At 46.7% G+C, this 22,167-nt stretch overlaps 1 protein-coding gene across 1 annotated transcript in view; it reads left to right on the forward strand.

The window, feature by feature from the left end:
• LOC144687508 (dynein axonemal heavy chain 3-like) overlaps positions 1 to 22,167 on the forward strand; it is a 706,779-nt gene that overhangs the window by 335,983 nt on the left and 348,629 nt on the right. The window contains exons 31-35 of the mRNA XM_078553740.1: positions 347 to 537; positions 1,223 to 1,318; positions 4,199 to 4,390; positions 8,666 to 8,799; positions 20,350 to 20,512. Coding sequence (XP_078409866.1) covers positions 347 to 537; positions 1,223 to 1,318; positions 4,199 to 4,390; positions 8,666 to 8,799; positions 20,350 to 20,512 — 776 coding nt within the window. The remainder of the gene's footprint in view (positions 1 to 346; positions 538 to 1,222; positions 1,319 to 4,198; positions 4,391 to 8,665; positions 8,800 to 20,349; positions 20,513 to 22,167) is intronic.

Consider the following 22,167-nt stretch of genomic DNA (forward strand, 5'->3'; position numbering starts at 1 on the left):
GGACTGAAATGAGGAGGAATTCCTTCAATCCAGGGGTGGTGAATCTTTGGAATTCTCTATCCCAGAGGGCTGTGGAAGCTCAATCATTGAGCATATTCAAAGCAGAGGTGAATGGATTTCTAGATATTAAAGATATCAAGAGATATGGGGATAGTGTGGGGAGATGGCGTTGAGGTAGAAGATCAGTCATGATCTAGTTGAATGGTGGAGCAGGCTCGAGGGGCCGAATGGCCTACTCCTCCTCCTCCTATTTCCCTTGTAGCAATGTCATTTGATTAGTTAACAGAAGCAGGATGGATTGTCCACAGCAAGGTTGCATGACGGTTGTTTGTGTTTTAAATGGCAGGGATTGGAGGGAGCGGGAGGCAGACAGTGACAAGGCTCACAGCATTCATGGCTGACACGGAGATCTTCCAGGTCAGTATCCAAAAAACATACACACTGGCCGAGTGGAAGGATGATCTAAAGAAGGTGTTACGAGGGGCTGGTCAGAACGGTACTCCAACTGTCTTCCTGTTTGCTGACCATCAGATCAAGGTAACCCCTGTGATATCTAGAGCAGAATTCATTAGCACTCACTCTCCCAATCTCCATAACCTTCAGCTTCTTGGCCTGCTTAGATCTGTGATTTGCTCAGTGTGTTCTGTGGTGCGGTTACCTTACAAACCTTAAATCTAGTCCTTTATTTCTGAGATTGACTTGACCCTCCCTATCTCTGCAATCTCCTCTAATTCTGGCCTCTTCTGCATCCCCAATTATAATTGCTCCATCATTGATGGCTGTGCCTTTAGTTGCCTTTGGCCCCAAGCTCTGGAATTCCCGCGCTACACCTCTCCGCTTCTCTGCCTCCCTTTCCTCCTTTAAGACATTCCCTAAAAACTACATTGTTGACAAAGCTTTTGGTCACCTGACTTAATATCTCCTGAGGTGGCTGTGTCACATTTTGTTTTATAATGTTCCGGTAAAGTGTCTTGGTGAAGTGTCTTGGTATGTTTTATCCTGTTAAAGGTGCTGTATAAATATACATTGTTGTGGCTGACTCTTCACTGTCCTCTGCATTGTTTCAAAGCCACGTGGATCACCAGCACCTTCTCAGGGTAACTAGGGGTAGGCAGTAAATGCTGGCCTAGACAGTGAAGCCACACCCTGCGAATGATTGTTAATAAAATATATTGTATATCAAAGTGATTGATTAATTCTCCTCACCACTATTTCATATCAGGATGAAGCTTTTCTGGAAGACATTAATATGATTCTCAACGCTGGGGATATCCCCAACCTATTTGATAATGAGGAAAAGCGGGCAATAATTGAAAAGGTAGGAGTTAGTCTGTCCGCCAGACACACTTCCAGGAACTGGTAGAATGGACACAGAGAACTCTCGGCTTGCCTGATCTCCATTGCCTGAGAGAGTTGGAAATGAATTTTCCACAGTGTTTTTCCTAATTGGCCTTTGTATGTATTGTTTCTCCAATTTGTCTCTTCCAGGAGATCACTGTGAGGGAGACCATGCCCCGGTTGTGGTTGGGGGGGAGCGGGGGATGATGGTGTTCCAGTGGGTGGGGGGGATGATGGTGTCCTGGTGGGGTGGGGGGGGGGTGGTGGGGGGGGGGTGATGGTGTTCTGGTGGAGGGATGTGGAGCGGATGTGAGAAGGAGGGTATCCTGGTGGGGGTGGGGGGTTTTGGGAGGGAGACGGTGTCCCGGTTGGGGTGGGGGGTTTTGGGAGGGAGACAGTGTCCCGGTTGGGGTGGAGGGTTTTGGGAGGGAGACGGTGTCTCGGTTGGGGTGGGGGTTTTGGGAGGGAGACGGTGTCTCGGTTGGGGTGGGGGATTTTGGGAGGGAGACGGTGTCCTGGTTGGGGTGGGGGGTTTTGGGAGGGAGACGGTGTCCCGGTAGGGGTGGGGATTTTGGGAGGGAGACGGTGTCCCGGTTGGGGTGGGGGTTTTGGGAGGGAGACGGTGTCTCGGTTGGGGTGGAGGTTTTGGGAGGGAGACGGTGTCTCGGTTGGGGTGGGGGGTTTTGGGAGGGAGACGGTGTCCTGGTTGGGGTGGGGGTTTTGGGAGGGAGACGGTGTCCCGGTTGGGGTGGGAGGTTTTGGGAGGGAGACGGTGTCTCGGTTGGGGTGGAGGTTTTGGGAGGGAGACGGTGTCTCGGTTGGGGTGGGAGGTTTTGGGAGGGAGACGATGTCCCGGTTGGGGTGGGGGTTTTGGGAGGGAGACGGTGTCCTAGTTGGGGTGGGGGTTTTGGGAGGGAGACGGTGTCCCGGTTGGAGTGGGGGTTTTGGGAGGGAGACGGTGTCCCGGTTGGAGTGGCGGGTTTTGGGAGGGAGACGGTGTCCCGGTTGGGGTGGGGGTTTTGGGAGGGAGACAATGTCCCGGTTGGGGTGGGGGTTTTGGGAGGGAGACAGTGTCCCGGTTGGGGTGGGGGGTTTTGGGAGGGAGACGGTGTCCTGGTGGGGGTGTGGTGGGGCAGGGGCTGTGGGAGGGAGTATTTAGTCAAGATGCTGCAGCCATCATTGGGCCAGGCTTGATAGAGCAGCTTGTCTCACGCCTCATTACTTCCTGTCTTTGTAATACCGTATCAGCAGCTGTGAAATAGGGGGTGTCAGGATTCACTAAGCATCACACTACATTCTCCAATCAGTGTTATTACAGGGTATAAACATTGCTGCCTGGAGTGGCACTGCCTCTATCTTCAGGAGAATGGATTGTTCAATCCAACCTGTCACCAGGTTGGAACTTATTTTGATCACCTGTCCTGCAGTGTGTGACTTGCTGGGAGTTATGCTGAGTCACTCACTTTGGGGCCCAATGTCACAGTGTGTAGCATTGCCTGATGTCCTCGAGAGAGCTCCCAGTGTGGAACACCACCAGAGTGCAGAGCCATGGTTACAAAGGCCAATATTATAGGGGAACCATGAAATGTACCTTTCTAAATGAACTCCAGACCCCTGAGAGACAAGCACAAACTCATGGACAATGATGCTGAAATTTGTCAGCCTTGTCAAGAAATGGAATTAATGGTTTCTTTGTGAAAGATTTAATTTTGTTATTGATTTATTGGAAATTCTCCAGCAGATTATCTGGTCCCTACAGCCCCAGTGCTGATTTGGAGCAACCTGTCATCCAGCTCAGGAGAGCCTGCAGTTCTTTCACCCATCCATTAATATGGTACAGGAGTGTCCCACCACAGACCACATTTCCTAGTCAGGCCAAATGAGTTCAGCTATGTGTCAAGTCTCTGAAATTGGGAGATCCATGGACAGGAGGTGGTGATTGTATGAAAACACCCTGAAAATGTGGGAATTGCCCATGTGACCTATTCTATTCTCAGAGACCTGCTTCAACACCAGGATCTGTTCAAAGGCTGCCAAACAGAAAACTGTCCCATCTGGAGACAGCCTTGCTTGTTTTCTTCCTTTCCCACATTCCCAGCCTTCTGAGCTGCCAAACAAAAAAAACCAGGCTGACCTCACTACAATTAGCTTTCTATTTATCCTTTGCTTTCTTAGCTGTTCATCCCCACAGCAACCCCAGCTCACAGGGGAAATTCCTGGAACATAATGACACCATAATAGGGAACCAATTAACCCGCTTTCAAAATACTCCCCAGCACATTTTGTTCTTAAAGGGACATCGCACCAAGGAAAATACAGGTTTTTCCAGGCACATGAGTGTCTATAATAAAACTATAAATAGATAAAATAACAAAGTTGAGGATAATCTGCAAGATCTGAGGCCATAATCTGGGCTAATATTCCAGCACAGTACTGAGGGAGTGCTGCACTGTTGGAGGTGTGCTGTCTTTCAGATGAAGCATTAAACTGAGGTCCTGTCTATCCCCTCAGGTGGAAATCCCATAGCAATATTCAAAGGGCAGGGGAGTTATCCCCAGTGCCCTGGCCAATACTTATCCTCCAATCAACATGATTAAAATTGATTACCTGGTCAGTAATCACGTTCCTGTTAGTGGAATCTTGCATCTCTTACATTAGGACAGAGACTACACTTCAAAATATATTTAACTGTCAAGTGCTTGGCATGTCTTAAGGTCATGGTGTGTGCTTTAGAGATGCTGTCAGTCTGGTAGTATTTCGAATGTGTTCATGTTTGAACTACGACCTTGGATCTCACTGCCAACATTGCGTACGTCAGTAGCCCTTGTATTATTGAACAATAACTTTCTTTCACTGCTAGATGAATCATCTTGCACTTGTGGGGAAAGCGAAGCTAGACATTACCCCGTCCAACACCTACAGCAAATTTACCGAAAGAATTCAGCAGAATCTGCATTTGATGTTGGCATTTAGCCCTATAGGAGAGGCATTCCGCAACCACCTGCACCAGTTCCCAGCTCTGATTAACTGCTGCACCATTGACTGGTTTCAGGTAACTCACTGCAAATATCCACAAACAGAAATGAACTACAGGCAACATTTATTCTCTGAAAGCTTTCTGTTGGTATAGAGTCTACATATATTTTTACTGTTCTTCACTGCAGCATTTGGAAGAGTTTTTCACTGAGCTTAGTGGCTGAAATAATGCCTAATATTTCTCTTGGTTCTAACTACTAGAGTTAGAATCCTACAGTAGTTTTATGAATTTGAGTTTTCAGGACTGAGTGGATAAGGGGATGTGGAACTGAGGTACAGATCAGATACTTGAATTGCAGGCAGCCAGAGTGACTGGCCCCATTCTGCTCCTAATGTTCCTTCCCAAGGTATTAAAAAGGATTAGCTTGTCAACGATGGTACAACAATTGACATATGTCCATTAATATTCATCCACTTTATCAACAGAAATTTGAGTTGATCAATTTGTCAATGAGAGTCAATTCATTGTGAGTTTGTGTTACTCTGTCAGCATCAATGAATGAATAATTTGTGGGAAACAAATTATGATATGGTGTCAATACTTGAAGCATCAAAACAGAATTAATAATGTGCTGCTCAGTCAGTTGCCAGAGTGAGTCCAGTGCCCTGTTACTTGTATTGGTTGAAGGTTGAACTATAGACAATATTTTTGATTAAACTGATCTGTGCCATCATGACACAAAAAAATGAGTTTGGCCATTAAAGCATTAGATCTAGTCAGTTGCATGTAATATAATGACACCTTTTTGTAGCAAGACTGGGTGATTAATTAAAGCCTTTCTGGATGTGTGATCAAGTAGAATGCTAAAATGAGGCAGTTGTTTTGTAAACTGATACATTCATCAATTTAATATCTTTACTTGGAAGAAAGGTTTGAATGGGCACTGTCCATAATCTTCCAAGAGGAATTTGACCTTTTCAGATTGACCTGCAGGAGTTGACAGAGGGAAGCAGGTGGAAAAGTCTGACACTACATCTCTTCCCCAACACGGACTGACTTCCCACTCCCCTGCCCGCTGACCCTGATTGGGGGCTCAGCTGCCTTCTCATTGCTTTGGACCAAGGGAGGTCAGACACAACACTCCAGCCAATCTCCATCTGTGAACAGGAGGGCAGGGGAGGCAATCTGTTGCAAGGAGCCCAACCATTCATTCGAAGCCCATTCTGCATTTCATTCCTGATTATTAACATTATCGCTGCCCGGTTGAGGTAATTCAGCAAGCTTCCCATGGTACTCCCCACTTTCCCAGAGCTGGGCCACTACAGGGCAGAGATGCCACTCAATGCCCAGAATGCACGCAGAAGACCAGGTCACTTAAAATTCCAGCCAATGTCACACTGACTCTACCTCTCCGCGTCTCTCGCACTGACTGACTCTGTCTCTCTCAGCGTCTCTTCCACTGACTGTGTCTCTCTTGCTCTCTCTCTCTGCATGTCTCGCACTGACTCTATCTCTCTCTTAGCGTCTCTCCCACTGACTGACTCTGTCTCTCTCAGCTTCTCGCACTGACTGTGTCTCTCTCTTTCTCTGCGTCTCTCGCACTGACTCTATCTCTCCCACTCTATCTCTCTGCATCTCTCGCACTAACTCTATCTCTCTCCCTTTCTCTCTCTGCGTCTCTCGCACTGACTCTATCTCTCTCTCTCTGCGTCTCTCGCACTGACTCTATTTCTCTCCCTTTCTCTCTCTGCGTCTCTCGCACTAAATCTATCTCTCTCCCTTTCTCTCTCTGCGTCTCTCGCACTGACTCTATCTCTCTCTTAGCGTCTCTCTCACTGACTGACTCTGTCTCTCTCAGCTTCTCGCACTGACTGTGTCTCTCTCTTTCTCTGCATCTCTCTCACTAACTCTATCTCTCTCCTTTTCTCTCTCTGCGTCTCTCGCACTGACTCTATCTCTCTCTCTCTGCGTGTCTCGCACTGACTCTATCTCTCTCCCTTTCTCTCTCTGCATCTCTCACACTAACTCTATCTCTCTCCCTTTCTCTCTCTGCGTCTCTCGCACTGACTCTGTCTCTCTGCATTTCTCACACTGACTCTGTCTCTCTCAGTGTGTGTTGCACTGATTCTGTCTCTCAGTGTGTCACAGAGTGTTAGTGGCACAGAAGGAGGCCATTCAGCCCATCGTGTCTGCATCGGCTCTCCAAATGAGCATTATGACTCAGTGCCATTGCCCTGCCTTTTCCCCATAACCCTGCACATTGTTTCTATTCAAATAATCATCTAATGCCCTGTTGAATGCCTCGATTGAACCTGCCTCCACCACACTTCCAGGCAGTGCATTCCAGACCCAAACCACTCGTTGTGTGAAAAAGTTTTTCCTCACGTCACACTTACTTATTTAGAAAATCATTTTAAATCTGTGCCCTCTCTTTTCTTGATTCTTTTACGAGCGGAACAGCTTCTCCCTATCTACTCTGTCCAGCCCCTGCATGATTTTGAACATCTCTATCAAATCTCCTCTTAACCACCTTCTGTCCAGGAGAACAGTCCCAACTTCTCTCATCTATCTTCGTAGCTGAAGTTTCTCATCCCTAGAGCCATTCTTGTAAACCTCTTCTGCGCTCTTTCCAATGTGTTCACACCCTTCCTATAATGTGGCGCCCAGACTGTACACAATACTCTAGCTGAGGTCTAACGAGTGTCTTATACAAATTCAGCATAACCTCCCAGCTCTTGTACTGTGTGCCCCTATTAATAAAGCCCAGGATACTATATGCTTTATTAGCTGCTCTCTCCACCTGTCCTGCCACCTTCAATGATCTATGCACATACACACCCAGGTCTTTCTGCTCCTGCACCCCCTTCAAAATTTCACCCCTTATTTTATATCGTCTGTCCATGTTCTTCCTACCAAAATGCATCACCTCACACTTCTCCACATTGAACTTCATCTGCCACCTATCTGCCCACTCCATCAACTTGTCTATGTCCTCTTGAAGTTCTACACCATCCTCCTCGCAGTTCAGAACATTCCCAAGCTTCGTATCATCCGCAAACTTTGAAATTGTCCCCTGCTCACCAAAATCTAGATCATTAATATATATCAGGAAAAACACGGGTCCCAATACCAACTCCTGGGGAACTCCACTACAAACCTTCCTCTAGCCTGAAAAATATCCATTGAACATTCCTACTTTTCAGCCAATTTTGTATCCACGTTGCTACTGTCCCTTTTATTCCATGAGCAATAACTTTTTTCACAAGCCTGTTACGTGGAACTGTATCAAATGCCTTTTGAAAGTCTATGTACACCACATCAACAGCATTACCCTCATCGATCTCTTCAAAAAAACTCCAGCAAGTTAGTTAAACACAATTTCTCCCTTTAGAAACCCATGTTGGCTCTTCCTTACCAACCCGTAGTTTTCCATGTAACTACTAATTCTATCCCGAATAATTGTTTCTGGAACCTCTCACTGAAGTTAAACTGACTTTTTTTTTATTTGTTCCTGGGATGTGGCTGTTGCTGGCTAGGCCAGCATTTATTGTCCATCCCTAATTGACTCTTAAATGCCCTCTGAACAAGGGCAACCACATTGCTGTGTCTGGAGTCACATGTAAGCCAGGCTAGGTAAGGATGGCAGATTTCCTTCCCTAAAGGACATCAGTGAACCAGGTGGGTTTTTACCACAATTGGCAATGATATCGTGGTCACCAGCAGACTTTTAACTCCAGATTTTTGTTGGATTAAAATTTCACGGTGGGATTTGAACCTGGGTTCCAAGAGGATTACCCTGGGTCTCTGGAATGCTACCCCAGTGACAAAACCACTATGCCATTGCCTCCCCCTAATCTGTAATTGCTGGGCTTATCCTTACAACCTTTTTTGAATGTATACAATTTTCCAGTCCTCTGGCACCTCTCCCGTGGAAGACTGAAAGATTATGGACAGTGCCCCTGCAATTTCTACTCTCACTTCCTTCAGTATTCTTGGATGCATCTCATCTAGTCCATAATCAAATTTAAGTACCAACAGTCTATTTAACACTTCCTTCTTATCAAGTTTGAACCCATCTAGTGACAGAGTTTCCTCCTTTCTCACCATGGCCTGGGTAGCATCTACCTCCGTCTCTCGCTGGCACTAACTCTGTCTCTCTCCCCGTCTCTCACCGGCACTGACTCTCTCTCTCTCCCCGTCTCTCGCCGGCACTGACTCTGTCTCTCTCCCCGTCTCTCGCCGGCACTGACTCTGTCTCTGTATCTACGTGCGTCTCACACTGTGCTAATGGGTTGTGTTTTGGTTGTATTCTAATGCCATGTTGTACTTTTTCTTCTTTTAATGCTTTAGGCTTGGCCTGAAGATGCCTTGGAGAAAGTGGCAAATCATTTTCTGGATGATGTTGAAATGTCACAGGAGATCCGGAATGAAGCGGTGTTCATGTGTAAACATTTCCATCAGAGTGTTGTTGCTCTCTCTGAAAGGTGCCTGTTAGCTGTTTGAATATTAACCTTTGGTTTTAATCGGATGTTATGACTGATACTCTGCTAATGAGCTAAAAGCACAAATTAATTTATACTATTGTGAAGAAATCAATGAAAGGATCTAGAAAATTCTCATCAAGTCATTTAATAATCTTCACAAATAAATGCAGGTTTGGCTAAAATTATTAGCTCCTTAACCTCCAACTCCCATTCTGACATTGAGGACAAGCAGGGGACATTTCCTATCCCAGTGAAATGCTCTGAGCCAAGGGAAGGCTCTGGGGCTTTCATATCCCACCCAGTATGTAGCAAAGGCAGAGGGAACAATGGGCAATTTTAACATTTATATCGATTGGAATAAGCGAACAACATGTCAGAAATTTCTTGTGTGTCAGGGATAGTTACCTGCAGCACCATGTTCTGGAACTAAGAAAGATGCAGGGCACGTTAGATTTAATACTGAGGAATGAGCCGGATTTGGTTAACAGGTTAACGATGTGTGAACATTAATGTAATAGTGATTATAATTTGATTGATTTCACTATCGTGAATGAAGGTAAGAAACGGGAAACAGCTATGAAGATTCTAGATTTAGGTAAGACGATGAGACAGACACTGTGGTAACCAGACAATTCTGTCAATGGGTAAATTGAGAGAAGATCAGTGGGAGGTGTTCAAAAATAACTTAACATGATAGAGGACCAGGTCATAGACCTAAAGAAAATCCACTTGCCTGAAAGACAGCCATGGACAAGAAAAGAGGTAAGAGACAACATAAAATTAAAAAGATCTTGGTGAGGGAAAAAGATACAAAGAACAGCAAAGTGTGACAAAGCAGGTAAGAGTTACATAAAGGGAGTGGAAAAAACAATTACAAAATACATCAAAACCAACACAAAGATATTAGCAAAAAGAAAGTGGTCAGAGAGAATTTGGGCCCCATGTAAACTGATGATGGTGATGTTGTCAAAGAAAATGAAGAAATGAGGAAAACTCTAAATAATTACTTTGCATCAGTGTTTACAGTAAAGGAAGAGGATAGCATACTGAAAGTTCCAAGGAAATCAGCTACAAGAACTCACCAAAATTAACTTAAACAAAGTAGCAGGAATAGAGAAATTAATGACTGAGAACTCCAGGATCAGGTGGTTTCCATTAAAGGAAGTAGCAGGAACCTGACAGATACCCTGACTTTAATCTTCCAGAGCTCGCTCAATTCAGGAACAATCCTTTCAGATTGGGAAACTGCTCATGTCACTCCGCTATTCAAGGTGAGAGAGGCAAACCAGGGAATTACAGAGCAGTTAACCTAACATCATTAGAAAAGCAAAATATTGTGGATGCTGGAAATCTGAAGTAAAAACAAATTTCTGGGAATACTAACCTGTCGGGCAGCATCTGTGGAGAGAGAAATAGAGCTAATGTTTCGAGTTGAAGCCTAACATCTTTTGTTGGGAAATTGTTAGAGTCTAGAATTAAGGATAGGGTGACTGAGGCAACATGCATTAGTCAAGGGTCGGTCATGCTGGACACACCAGGTTACATTTTTTGAAGAGGTGACAGAAGTCATGGATGGGAGAATGTCTATGGATGTTATTTATATGGACTTCTAGAGGCATTTAATAAAGTCCCTGATAGAGACTGCTAGCTAAAGTTGAAGTTCATGGAACTGAAGGCAGATTATTGACCTGATTTGGAAATTGGCCGAGTGGCAGGAGACAAAGAGTAGGGAGAATGGGCAGGTACTCTCATTTTCAGGATGTGATGAGTGGTGTCCTGCAAGGCTCTGTGTTGGGATTTCATCTATTCACTATTCACATATCCAAATTTGCTGATGACACAAAGGCTGGCAGCAATGTAAGCAGTGTAGATGGAAATATAAAATTACAAAGAGATATCGATACATTAAGTGAATGGGAAAAACTGGGGCAAATGGATTTCAATGTAAAAAAAATGTGAGGTCATCCACTTTGGACCTCACGAGGATAAAGGAAGGTACTTTCTAAATGGTGAAAAGCTTGAAACAGTGGAGGTGCAAAGAGACTTGAGATCCATGTACACAGTTCATTAAAGTGTCATCATTAGGCACAGAAAATAAAGCTGTGTTTATCTGTGCTGCAAAACCAGGGGGAGCACTTTCTGCACATGAACAGTTTCAGTCTGTGCTAGCTGCTGCATTAAAACAAGTAGGCTTGATGCAGACTCAGGACTGAGGTCGGGCACCTGGCAAAGAGACCTGGCGTCCGCTGGGGCAAATTCAGCTACAGGGTGTGTGACAATTTGACGACATGTGTAAACTCAACATTGCAGCAATACAAACTTGGTGTAGCCCCCATATTCTGAATTCCTGCCACCAACCAGAAAGAGGTCAGGAACAGTCATGCGGGTGCCTGTAGCAGGAGTTGCAGTGAGGAAATAATCAAAAAGATTAATGGTATGCTGGCTTTCTATCTGGAGGACTACAGGGGGTCAGGCTTCGGATATTCAAATCCCCGGTTAGAACACATTTGGAGAACTGTGAGCAGTTCTGGGCACCATACCATAGGGAAGTTACATATTTTTATTTATTCACGGGATGTGGACTTTGTTGGCTGGGCCAGCATTTATTGCCCATTCCTAGTTGCCCTTGAAAAGGTGGTGGTGAGCTGCCTTCTTGAACCGCTGCAGTCCACGTGCTGTAGGTACACCTGCAGTGCTGTTAGGGAGGGAGTTCGAGGATTTTGATCCAGCGACAACGAAGGAATGGCGATATATTTCCAAGTCAGGATGGTGAGTGTCTTGGAGGGGAACTTCCAGGTGGTGGTGTTCCCATCTATCTGCTGCCCTTGCCCTTCTAGATGATAGTGGTCATGGGTTTGGAAGGTGCTGTTGAAGGAGCCTTGGTGAATTCCTGCAGTGCATCTTGTAGATGGTACACACTGCTGCTACTGTGTCGGTGGTGGAGGGAGTGAATGTTTGTGGATGTGGTGCCAATCAAGCGGGCTGCTCTGTCCTGAACAGTGTCAAGCTTCTTGAGTGTTGTGGGAGCTGCACTCATCCAGGCAAGTGGAGAGTATTCCATCACACTCCTTGTAAATGGTGGACAGGCTTTGGGGAGTCAGGAGGTGAGTTACTCATCGCATGATTCTAGGCCTCTGGACTGCTCTTGTAGCCACAGTATTTATATGGCTAGTCCAGTTCAGATTCTGGTCAATGGTAACCCCCAGGATGTTGATAGTGGGGGATTCAGTGATGGTAATGCCATTGAATGTCAAGGGGCGATGGTTGTTGGAGATGGTCATTGCCTGACACTTGTGTGGTGTGAATGTTACTTGCCATTTGTCAGCCCAAGCCTGGATATTGTCCAGGTCTTGTTGCATTTGGATATGGACTGCTTCAGTATCTGAGGAATCGCAAAATGTGCTGAACATTGTACAATCATCAGTGAACATTCCCACTTCTGACCTTATGATGGAAGGAAGGTCATTGATGAAGCTGCTGAAGATGGTTGAGCCTAGGACACTACCCTGAGGAACTCCTATTGTGTTGTCCTGGAGCTGAGATGATTGACCTCCAACAACCACAACCATTTTCCTTTGTGCTAGGTATGACTCCAACCAGCAGAGAGTTTTCCCCCGATTTCCATTGACTCCAGTTTTGCCAGGGCTCCTTGATGCCACACTCGGTCAAATGATGTCTTGATGTCAAGGGCAGTCACTCTCACCTCACCTTGGGAGTTCAGCTCTTCTGTCCACGTTTGAACCAAAGCTGTAATGAGGTCAGAAGCTGAGTGGCCCTGGCCAAACCCAAACTGGGTGTCAGTGAGCAGGTTATTGCGAAGCAAGTGCCACTTGATAGCACTGTTGATGATCCCTTCCATTACTTTACTGATGATCAAGGGGTGGTAATTGGCCTGGTTGGCTTTGTCCTGCTTTTTGTGCGCAGGACATACCTGGGCAATTTTCCACATAGCCAGGTAGATGCCAGTGTTGTAGCTGTACTGGAACAGCTTGGCTAGAGGCGCGGCAAGTCCTGGAGCACAAGTCTTCAGTACTATTGCCGGGATATTGTCAGGGCCCATAGCTTTTGCAGTGTCCAGTGCCTTCAGCCGTCTCTCAATGTCGTGGAGTGAATCTATTTGGCTGAAGACTGGCATCTGTGATGCTGGGGATCTCCAGAGGAGGCCAAGATGGATCATCCACTTGGCACTTCTGGCTGAAGATTGTTGTAAATGCTTCACCCTTATCTTTTGCACTGATGTGCTTGGTTCCCCCATCATTGAGGATGGGGATATTTGTGGAGCCTCCTCCTCCAGTGAATTGTTTGGGGGGATTGCAGTGTAGATTTACTACAACGACAGCTGGATTGCAAGGTTAAAGCTACAAGGAGTGATTGAAAAAAAATTAGGATTATTCTCTGGACCTAAAGAGTTAAGGAGTAATTAGATTTGGTTTGCAAGATATTAAGGGGAGGACAGGGTAAATTGAAAGAAACTAGTTTTGCTGGTTGGGGTGTCTGGGACAAGGAGGCAAAGTCAAAAAGTTAGAGGCAGACATTTCAGGAGTGAAATTGGGAAACACTTCTACACACAAAGGGTGGGAGAAGTTTGGAACTCTCTTCCACAAACAGCAATTGATGCTGGATCAGTTGTTAATTTTCAAGCATAATAATAAATTGATGGATTGATAGGTAAATGTATAGGCGATATGGGGAGAGTGCAGGTATACAGAGTTAGGTCGCAGCTCGCCCATTGAGTGGTGGCGTAACACGATCAAAGGGATGAATGGCACCTCCTGTTTCTGTGTTCCTTTGTCCTGTTTAATACGCCCCCTAACCCTGACACTGGGGACAGGGACGGGACATTTAATATCCCCCCCCAACCCTGACACCGGGGACAGGGACGGGACATTTAATATCCCCCCTCTAACCCTGACACCGGGGACAGTAACGGGACATTTAATGTCCCACCCTAACCCTGACACCGGGGACAGTAATGGGACATTTAATATCCCCCCCTAACACTGACACCGGGGACTGGGACGGGACATTTAAAATCCCCCCCTAACCCTGACACCGGGGACTGGGACGGGACATTTAATATCCCCCTCTAACACTGACACCGGGTCAGGAACGGAACATTTAAAAACCTCCCTAACACTGACACCGGGGACAGGAACGTGACATTTAAAAACCCCCCTAACACTGACACCGGGGACAGGAACGGGATATTTAATATCCCCCCCCTAACACTGACACCGGGGACAGGAACGGGATATTTAATATCCCCCCCCTAACACTGACACCGGGAATATGAACAGGGCATTTAATCACCCCACCTGACCCTGACACCGGGGACAGGAACAGGACATTTAGTATCTCCCCCTGACCCTGACACCGGGGACAGGAACAGGACATTTAGTATCTCCCCCTGACCCTGACACCGGGGACAGGAACAGGACATTTAGTATCTCCCCCTGACCCTGACACCGGGGACAGGAACGGGACATTTAAAAACCTCCCTAACACTGACACCGGGGACAGGAACGGGACATTTAATATCCCTCCCTAACCCTGACACCGGGGACAGTGACAGGACAGCTGTATCTAGGTTTGAAGAAAGGCCATATTGGATGATTTGCAATGTTTATTTTAAGCAGATACTTGTCAAAATCGTCCCAGATTTGCACTAAGTGCTGCCACAAGTGGGAAAAACTCTCATTTTACTCCCCAGCTGCAATGGCAGCTCTTCATGGCGTGTCATCCCGAACACGCCATATTAATTATGCATTCTCGGGAAACACACCATTTCCATGGCAGGCGGGCTCTCATTCGCCCATCACGCCATCACCTCGCTGCTTCACCACACCAGGCACCATATTTAAAGTGCATCCACGCGCACCTCTATACTTCCAGCCCACGACCACTGCAGGGAAGATGGGGTAGCCCTGAAAGGCAAGAAGACTGCAGCCCCTGCTTCAATGACTCGTCTCTCAAGCGCCCTTCCTATGCAGTGGAGGCCCGCCGTGGTGTCCTCTATCCCCACTCTGGCCGCAGGAGGGGCAGCAAGATCACTAATCTGGTTTGGGAAGTGGTGGTCAGCACCAACACCTTGCAAAAGAGGACAGCCGCCCAGTGAGTAAGAGGATGAATAATCTCCTCCGTTCCACCAGGGTATATCACTCTTCTCATCACTCCCAACTCACACACTCACAAACCCATCACACATCCACAGGGTCCTCACTCACTGTCAGTGCAAGGGACATCACCATTCACTCTCTCACACAAATACCATCATCTGCCCTTCTCATCATGTCCTCATCCCGTCCATTTCTAGCCTTCTCGCCATATTGCCCACTCAGGCCATTGGGCGTGCCCGACGCTAACGGGCACTGATGATTCTGCCCACTGATTTGACAGAAGTACAAACAGATATTGCTGGGCATACACATCAGGACCTGCATTTGCTGTTTATAATTCCAAGTTCCAAAATCCGCAGTATTTTGTCTCACTGAGTTGACAGCCTTGTTCGGAGCAGATAGCAAGGCTGCTAAACAAAGTCTCTGCATCTTTCTTGTGGGCATGTGCATATCTCCATTTTCCTCAGCGTTGGGCTTCACTCACATTGTGAGCAGCCTCCAGCTATTTGGATAACTTGGCTCCTAACACTTTTATTGTATCCCGCTTTCCATGCTAAAAGTAGCCCAGTGTTCATTCAGATTTGCTGAAAGGCAGAGAGGCTGATTCTTAAAAACAAAATACTACTGCGGATGCTGGAAATCCAAAACAAAAACAGAATTACCTGGAAAAACTCAGCAGGTCTGGCAGCATCGGTGGAGAAGAAAAGAGTTGACGTTTCGAGTCCAATGACCCTTCAACAGAACAAGGGTCATTGGACTCGAAACGTCAACTCTTTTCTTCTCCACCGATGCTGCCAGACCTGCTGAGTTTTTCCAGGTAATTCTGTTTTTGAGGCTGATTCTTAGTCTATTTCACTGAATTGTACAGACCAGAAGGAGGTCATTCAGCCCATCATATCTCTGCCTGTTCTTTGAAAGTTTTCCACTTAGTCCTGCAAATGTTTCCATTAAGAAACCTATTGACTCCCCCTTTTTAAAAGTTACTGTTTCCATTAGCCTTTCAGGCAGTGCATTCCAGATCACACAATTCACTGCAAAAAAAAAATTCTCCCCAGCTGCAATTTGCCAATTTTTCATCCTAGGTTTGTGAAAAGTGTGGTAGCAGGCGGGGAAAAGGATGTGTTACCTGCTAGCCGCAATGGCAGTGTTTCACACCGTATTGTCCCAATCCAGCCTCATTAATCGTGCATTCCCTGGAAACACACCAGATCACTAGCGGGGCGGTCTCTGATTCGTCCACCCCACTGTCACCTCAGGCATTCACTAAACTGGGCGCCATGTTTAAAGGCTGCCCCTGCAAAGAGCTAGCGCTCCTCAAGGGATAGGAAGCTGCTGCAAAATCATGGCTGCCAAAGGGAGGAAACACGCTGCCCCCAGATTTAGCGATGCCTCCCTCGATTGCCTGCTGGGCACAGTGGAGGCCCATCGCCAAGTCCTCGACCCCCACTCTGGGTGAAGGCCAGCAAGCAAGGTCACCAATCCAGCATGAGAGGCAGTGGTCAGCGCCTCCCCTGCAAAAGAGGACAGCCACCCAGTGCCGCAAGGGGATGAATGATCTCCTCCATCCCGCCAGGGTAATTCACTCTCAGCTCACACACTCACAAACCCATCACACATCCACAGGGATCTCACATCTCAAGGGATAACACCACTAACTGTCACGCACACCCTCACATCCCCATCAGGCTCATATCCTCTCGCATTCTCATCCTCATCCTGTCCATGGCTCCACTCACCACACAAACATTTCACTCAGTGCCATGTGTCCTGCTCACACTCTCTCCATCTGTTTTCATGCAGGAGAAGCGGGCTTACATCAGAAGGGGCAGGTCCCAGACTGGGAGTGGAGTGGAGTGGCCCACATTAGGCTGCTCACTCAGTTTGAAGAGTGTGCCATCGCACTGATTGGTGAGGACGTGGACCCTGCCTGCGATGACGGTGAGGTCAGCAGCGACAGTGAGGTCCGCAGTGAACACCCACATGAGGATCCTGCACCTCATCTTGCCTCCAGCATGAATGGGGAGATGTGCACAGACCAGTGCTCCAGTGAGGTAGCCATGGGTGAGTTCCTGCAGTCGCAATGCGAGAGAGAAACGGGGCACCTTGACGTCCCTCCAGGTGCTCCTTCCCCTCAAGGGATAAGGCTGGGGCCCTCGGGCATCCAAAGGGAGGAGGAGCGGCAGCTGGACACCCCAGGGTTATCCACTCAGGCATCTCAGAGGCTGTCCTCTCCCTCCTAGTCCCCTTTGCCTGTGACCCTCCTCCACCTCGTCCTCTGTCACCACACAGGGAGCAGCTGGCCCACAGGAGGACAGGCACAGCAAGCTGGGACCCTCAAGGACTCTGTTTATCTGTTTTTTCCAGGACTCCTAGAAGTGGCCAACATCGCCACTCAATGAGGATGTACATTGATTGTGAAGGACAGAGAGAGAATCAACGATCTGTCACCCCTTCAAGACCAATAATCCTGCTTTTGATTGGAAGGTCAGTGCTGCCTGGACCTTGTCATTTGATGTCTGATGGATGAAGAGTCATCGGCTGAAGCCAGTCGAGATCACCTGCTGACATGTGAACAGCAGCTCCAGTATCAATTTGAAAAGAAGTATCAAAGCCTTGAACTTGGACTATAACTGACCAACAGTCTGGATGAAGACTATTTACTTCCCTGGGGGAACTCTGTGGGGTTGTCATTTTCTGGACTTTCCATTTCTTGGAAGGAATGTGTTTCGTAAATGCTTTCTGGTTAGTGACCTCCAAGATTTGCAGAAACGCTGGAAATGTCCAGTTTTACCGCACTGGAAGCATTCTGTGCCCTCTGCTGGGCTGTCCTGGCACCATTGCTAGTTTTTTGCGCCACCACGCTTTCATGTCCTTTTGCATGGTTTGGCTGGCTTTCTTGTGGGTGGGGTCGTTGCCCATGTGCCTACTCAGTCAATGGAGTCACATGAAGCCTCGGAGTCGCCCTGAATTGTTGCCCATTTTGGAACTCTGAGTTGGTACAGCATCACTCTCTGCTTGATAACGGGGTTCTGTGATGAATTGAAAAGGTTTCAAAGACTTCAATAATGGAATCAAAATCCATGGTGGACTCCTGCACATCCTGCCTTAAGAAAATATTGTCTGCTGCAGGGCCCACTGCATAAAAAAATGAATTAACTTGACGCTTTGGCTCCTTTTCCTGAAGACCTGACACTTCTCAGTACCAGAGAAAATGGCGTTTCCATAACCCCCACTGCTGGATTCTCTGTGGGTCACCGAGAGAGTCAAATGGGTGGGACAAGGGTAGGGACTGCTCACCAGGCAGTCATCATTACCTCTCTCCAGTGTGCCTCCTCCTACTGCTGAAATTTCTCGAGCTGCTTTCAAAGATTTCTTCACTCTGGGGTTCCCTCGATAACACCAACGTGTCTTCATCGCTGTCACCATGTTCTGAGATTGAGTCCTTCTGTCTTGGGCACTAGGCATGGGACTCAGTTCTTAGACAGACTGTAGTCCTACTATAATATCCACTTAACACTTGTTTATGGGTACCTTCTCTAAACAGGTTACAGAGCAGGCACGTAGATCCTAGGCATGATTCCAATCTCTCTCTCTCTCACGAGTCTATGACTGACTGGTGTCAGTGATACATCATTATCTATGTCACACATTAGCATATCCCATCTATTAACCCTTTATACTACAACAGCCATTGATAGTGGTGACCTGTCCCTGGACTGACATTATATCAACAATTGGGCACAGTGAAATCCCTTGGAGCATTGCAACTCAATCTAATGGTGTAATAAATTCACCTTGTACTAACACAAACCTGATGGTCATCAATGGGCAACACCTCTCACACTCACTGAACCATGGAGTATGTTAATCATGGCAGGTCATCTACCGCAATGCCACTTTCCCTCACTATCCCCATATCCCTTGATGTCATTAGTATTCAGAAATCTATCAATTTCTGTCATGAACATGCTCAGTGACTGAGCTTCCGCAGCCCTCTGGGGTAGAGAATTGCAAAGATTCATTACCTTCTGAGTGAAGAAATTCCTCCTCATCTCATAGCCCCTTATCCTGAGTCTGTGTCGGGGAGTGAGGGGAGAGTGTGAATCGACTGGGTGGGACATTAAAGGGTGTGAGGAGTGAGGGGGAGAGTGTGATTCGACTGGGTGGGATTTAAATGGTGTGGGGTGTGAGGGGGAGAGTGGGATTAGACTGGGTGGGATATTAAAAGGTGTGGGGTGTGAGGGAGAGAGTGGGATTAGACTGGGTAGGATATTAAAAGGTGTGGTGTGTGAGGGGTAGAGTGGGATTAGACTGAGTAGGATATTAAAAGGTGTGGGGTGTGAGGGGGAGAGTGGGAATAGACTGGGTGGGATATTAAAAGGTGTGGTGTGAGGCGGAGAGTGGGAATAGACTGGGTGGGATATTAAAAGGTGTGGGGTGTGAGGCGGAGAGTGGGAATAGACTGGGTGGGATATTAAAAGGTGTGGGGTGTGAGGGGGAATGTGGAATTAGACTGGGTAGGATATTAAAAGATGTGGGGTGTGAGGGGGAGAGTCGGATTAGACTGGGTAGGATATTAAAAGATGTGGGGTGTGAGGGGGAGAGTGGGATTAGACTGGGTAGGATATTAAAAGGTGTGAGGGGAGAGTGGGATTAGACTGGTAGGATATTAAAGGGGGAGAGGGAGCAGGATTAGACAGGTAGGATATTAAAGGGGGAGAGGGGGAGAGCAGGATTAGACTGGTAGGATATTAAAGGGGGAGAGGGGGAGAGCAGGATTAGACAGGTAGGATATTAAAGGGTGTGGGGAGTGAGGGGGAGAGTGGGATTAGACTGGGTAGGATATTAAAAAATGTGAGGGGAGAGTGGGATTAGACTGGTAGGATATTAAAGGGGGAGGGGGGGAGAGCAGGATTAGACTGGGTAGGATATTAAAAGGTGTGGGGAGTGAGGGGAGAGTGGGATTAGACTGGCTGTTATTTTAAAGCGTGCAGACCCATCACCAGGATCAGTCTCACATCCTTGAGATTGATCTTCCCAGGATTCAGGGACAGACTCCATCCCTGGGTCAGTGATTAGACCCTCCTGGGATAGGACATCTCTTGGGGTCAGGAATGAAACCCCTGCTCCTAGATGAGGTTGTGAGTCGAACTTGTATCCTCTAGAACCTTCCCCTTCTGACTATCGGGCTGGCTTCTGGAACCTACCACGGGTAAAGATTAAGTGACCCAGTGCACCAGAGGAACTTGGACCATCTGAAACACTGTCCACACACACCTATATACCCACTCCTGTTAAGATCAGGGCTGTTAACTCTGTTTCTCTTTCCACAGATACTGTCTGACTGGCCGAGTACTTCAGTATTTTCTGCTTTTATTTCAGATTTCCAATGTTCTGCTTTCTGTTAATGTGCTAAATATCTTGTCATCTCCAGATTCTATGAAAGTCTTCAAAGGAGAATTTACGTCACACCTACGTCCTACCTGGAACTGATAAAGATATTTAGAAACATGTTGGAAAGGAAGAGACTCGAGTTGTTGGTCAATAAGAACAGATACACGGTTGGACTGGAAAAGCTGGACTTTGCAGCATCTCAGGTAAGTTTACGTGAAACATGTTTAGGTGTTTCACTGGCTCCAGGACCATGAAGAGTAGATTTGTAATTTGACCCTGTACCTATTCAATTCTGCAACCAATCATTCGCTGTGAAACACCAGTGGCAAACATACCCATGACATGTACAGGTAAAGACAGCTCCTTTAATCCCAGCACATAATTTCAACATCAGTCCACATTCTCACTTTGAATTTTCTCATTGTTTCTTCCAATCGGTGGAGGAATTGTGGTGATGCGGTTTACAGTGTGTCCAGCATATTGTCTGGTGCTTGTTCAGGAGAACAGCTGAGGAACACTGTGTGTAACTTAGTAGTGAAGGAGTGCAGATCTGATTGATTTGTAATCAGCCCTGGTGAAACACTTCAGCTATGTCCATGTTTAAGATATAAACCCATCCGCTGATGCTAATGAGAAATTCATTCCCAGTGGGAGTGTTTATAATCTGAGATTAGAGTACAGCCCTTGCTTGTCCAGGGAAGCCTGCATGGTGCGAAACTATTTAGAACTGTCAGCAGGATGTTAAAACTGTACAAATGTGTGTATTGTTGACCCTTCATATAATCATGACTGAGACACATCCCTACAATTGAGCTGGTAAAGAATATCAATAGAAATTGCATCTAATGTCTGATCACAATGAAATGTCTAAAAGTGTTTTGTGCGAGGAATTATTCCGAGCTGTGCGACTGGGACATGACAGCACATACCTTCGCCCTGAAGCTGTCACTGCCTCCCTTCAGCTGCCAGGTTTCCTGTGATCGGGGGAATCTGACCAGCCAGAGTTAAACCCCACAAATGGCCTTGAGATAATTGGCCTGTTGATTTAATTTGGTTTATGTAAATTTCAGATCTGTTGATAGATTCATCAAGGTGAAGGATTTCAGTCCAGGCACTGGGAACTTTTCAAATTAAGCCATCTAATATTAACATTGCAGGGTTAAATGTCACATTGGACAGATAGTTTATTTTAATTCACTGGTTAATCATGGTGTAGTTTGTATTTTAATTAACTTATTCATTCATGTCTACATCAACTCCAGACCTAACTATTCCAATGCACTCGCTGACTGGAATCTCAAATTCTGTAAACTTGAGGTCAACCAAAACTCTCTGCCCATGTCTTAACTCACAGCAAGTCCTGTTCCCCTCTCACTGCTGTGCTCACTGACCTACATTGGCCCCTGGTTAAGAAATGCCTCAATTTTAAAATTCTCACCCTTGTTTTCAAATTCCTCCATGGCCTTGCCTCTCCCTATCTCTGTAATCTCCTCCAGCCCCACAACCGTCTGTGATATCTGTGCTCCTCTAATTCTGGCCTCTTGTGCATTCCCAGCTATAATTACTCCACCTTTCGTGGCCATGATTTCAGTTGCCTGGGCCCAAAGTTTTGGAATTCCCTCCCCATATCTCTCTACCTCTCCACCTCACTTTTCTCCTTTAAGACACTCCTTAAAATCTACCTATTAGACCAAGTTTTTGGTCATCTGACCTAACAGGCCTGATTTTCACGGAGTCAGGGAGACTCTGTCTCCAGAGAGACTTTAGGAATAGCACATGGGACCCGATTCGGAGACTCCCATCCTCATTCCCAGCACCCCTAATTTATGTCAGTCTGGGAGGAGGGTGAGGGCAGCAA

This window comes from Cetorhinus maximus, chromosome 12 (assembly GCF_964194155.1).
Source record: "Cetorhinus maximus chromosome 12, sCetMax3.hap1.1, whole genome shotgun sequence".
Lineage (NCBI taxonomy): Eukaryota > Metazoa > Chordata > Chondrichthyes > Lamniformes > Cetorhinidae > Cetorhinus > Cetorhinus maximus.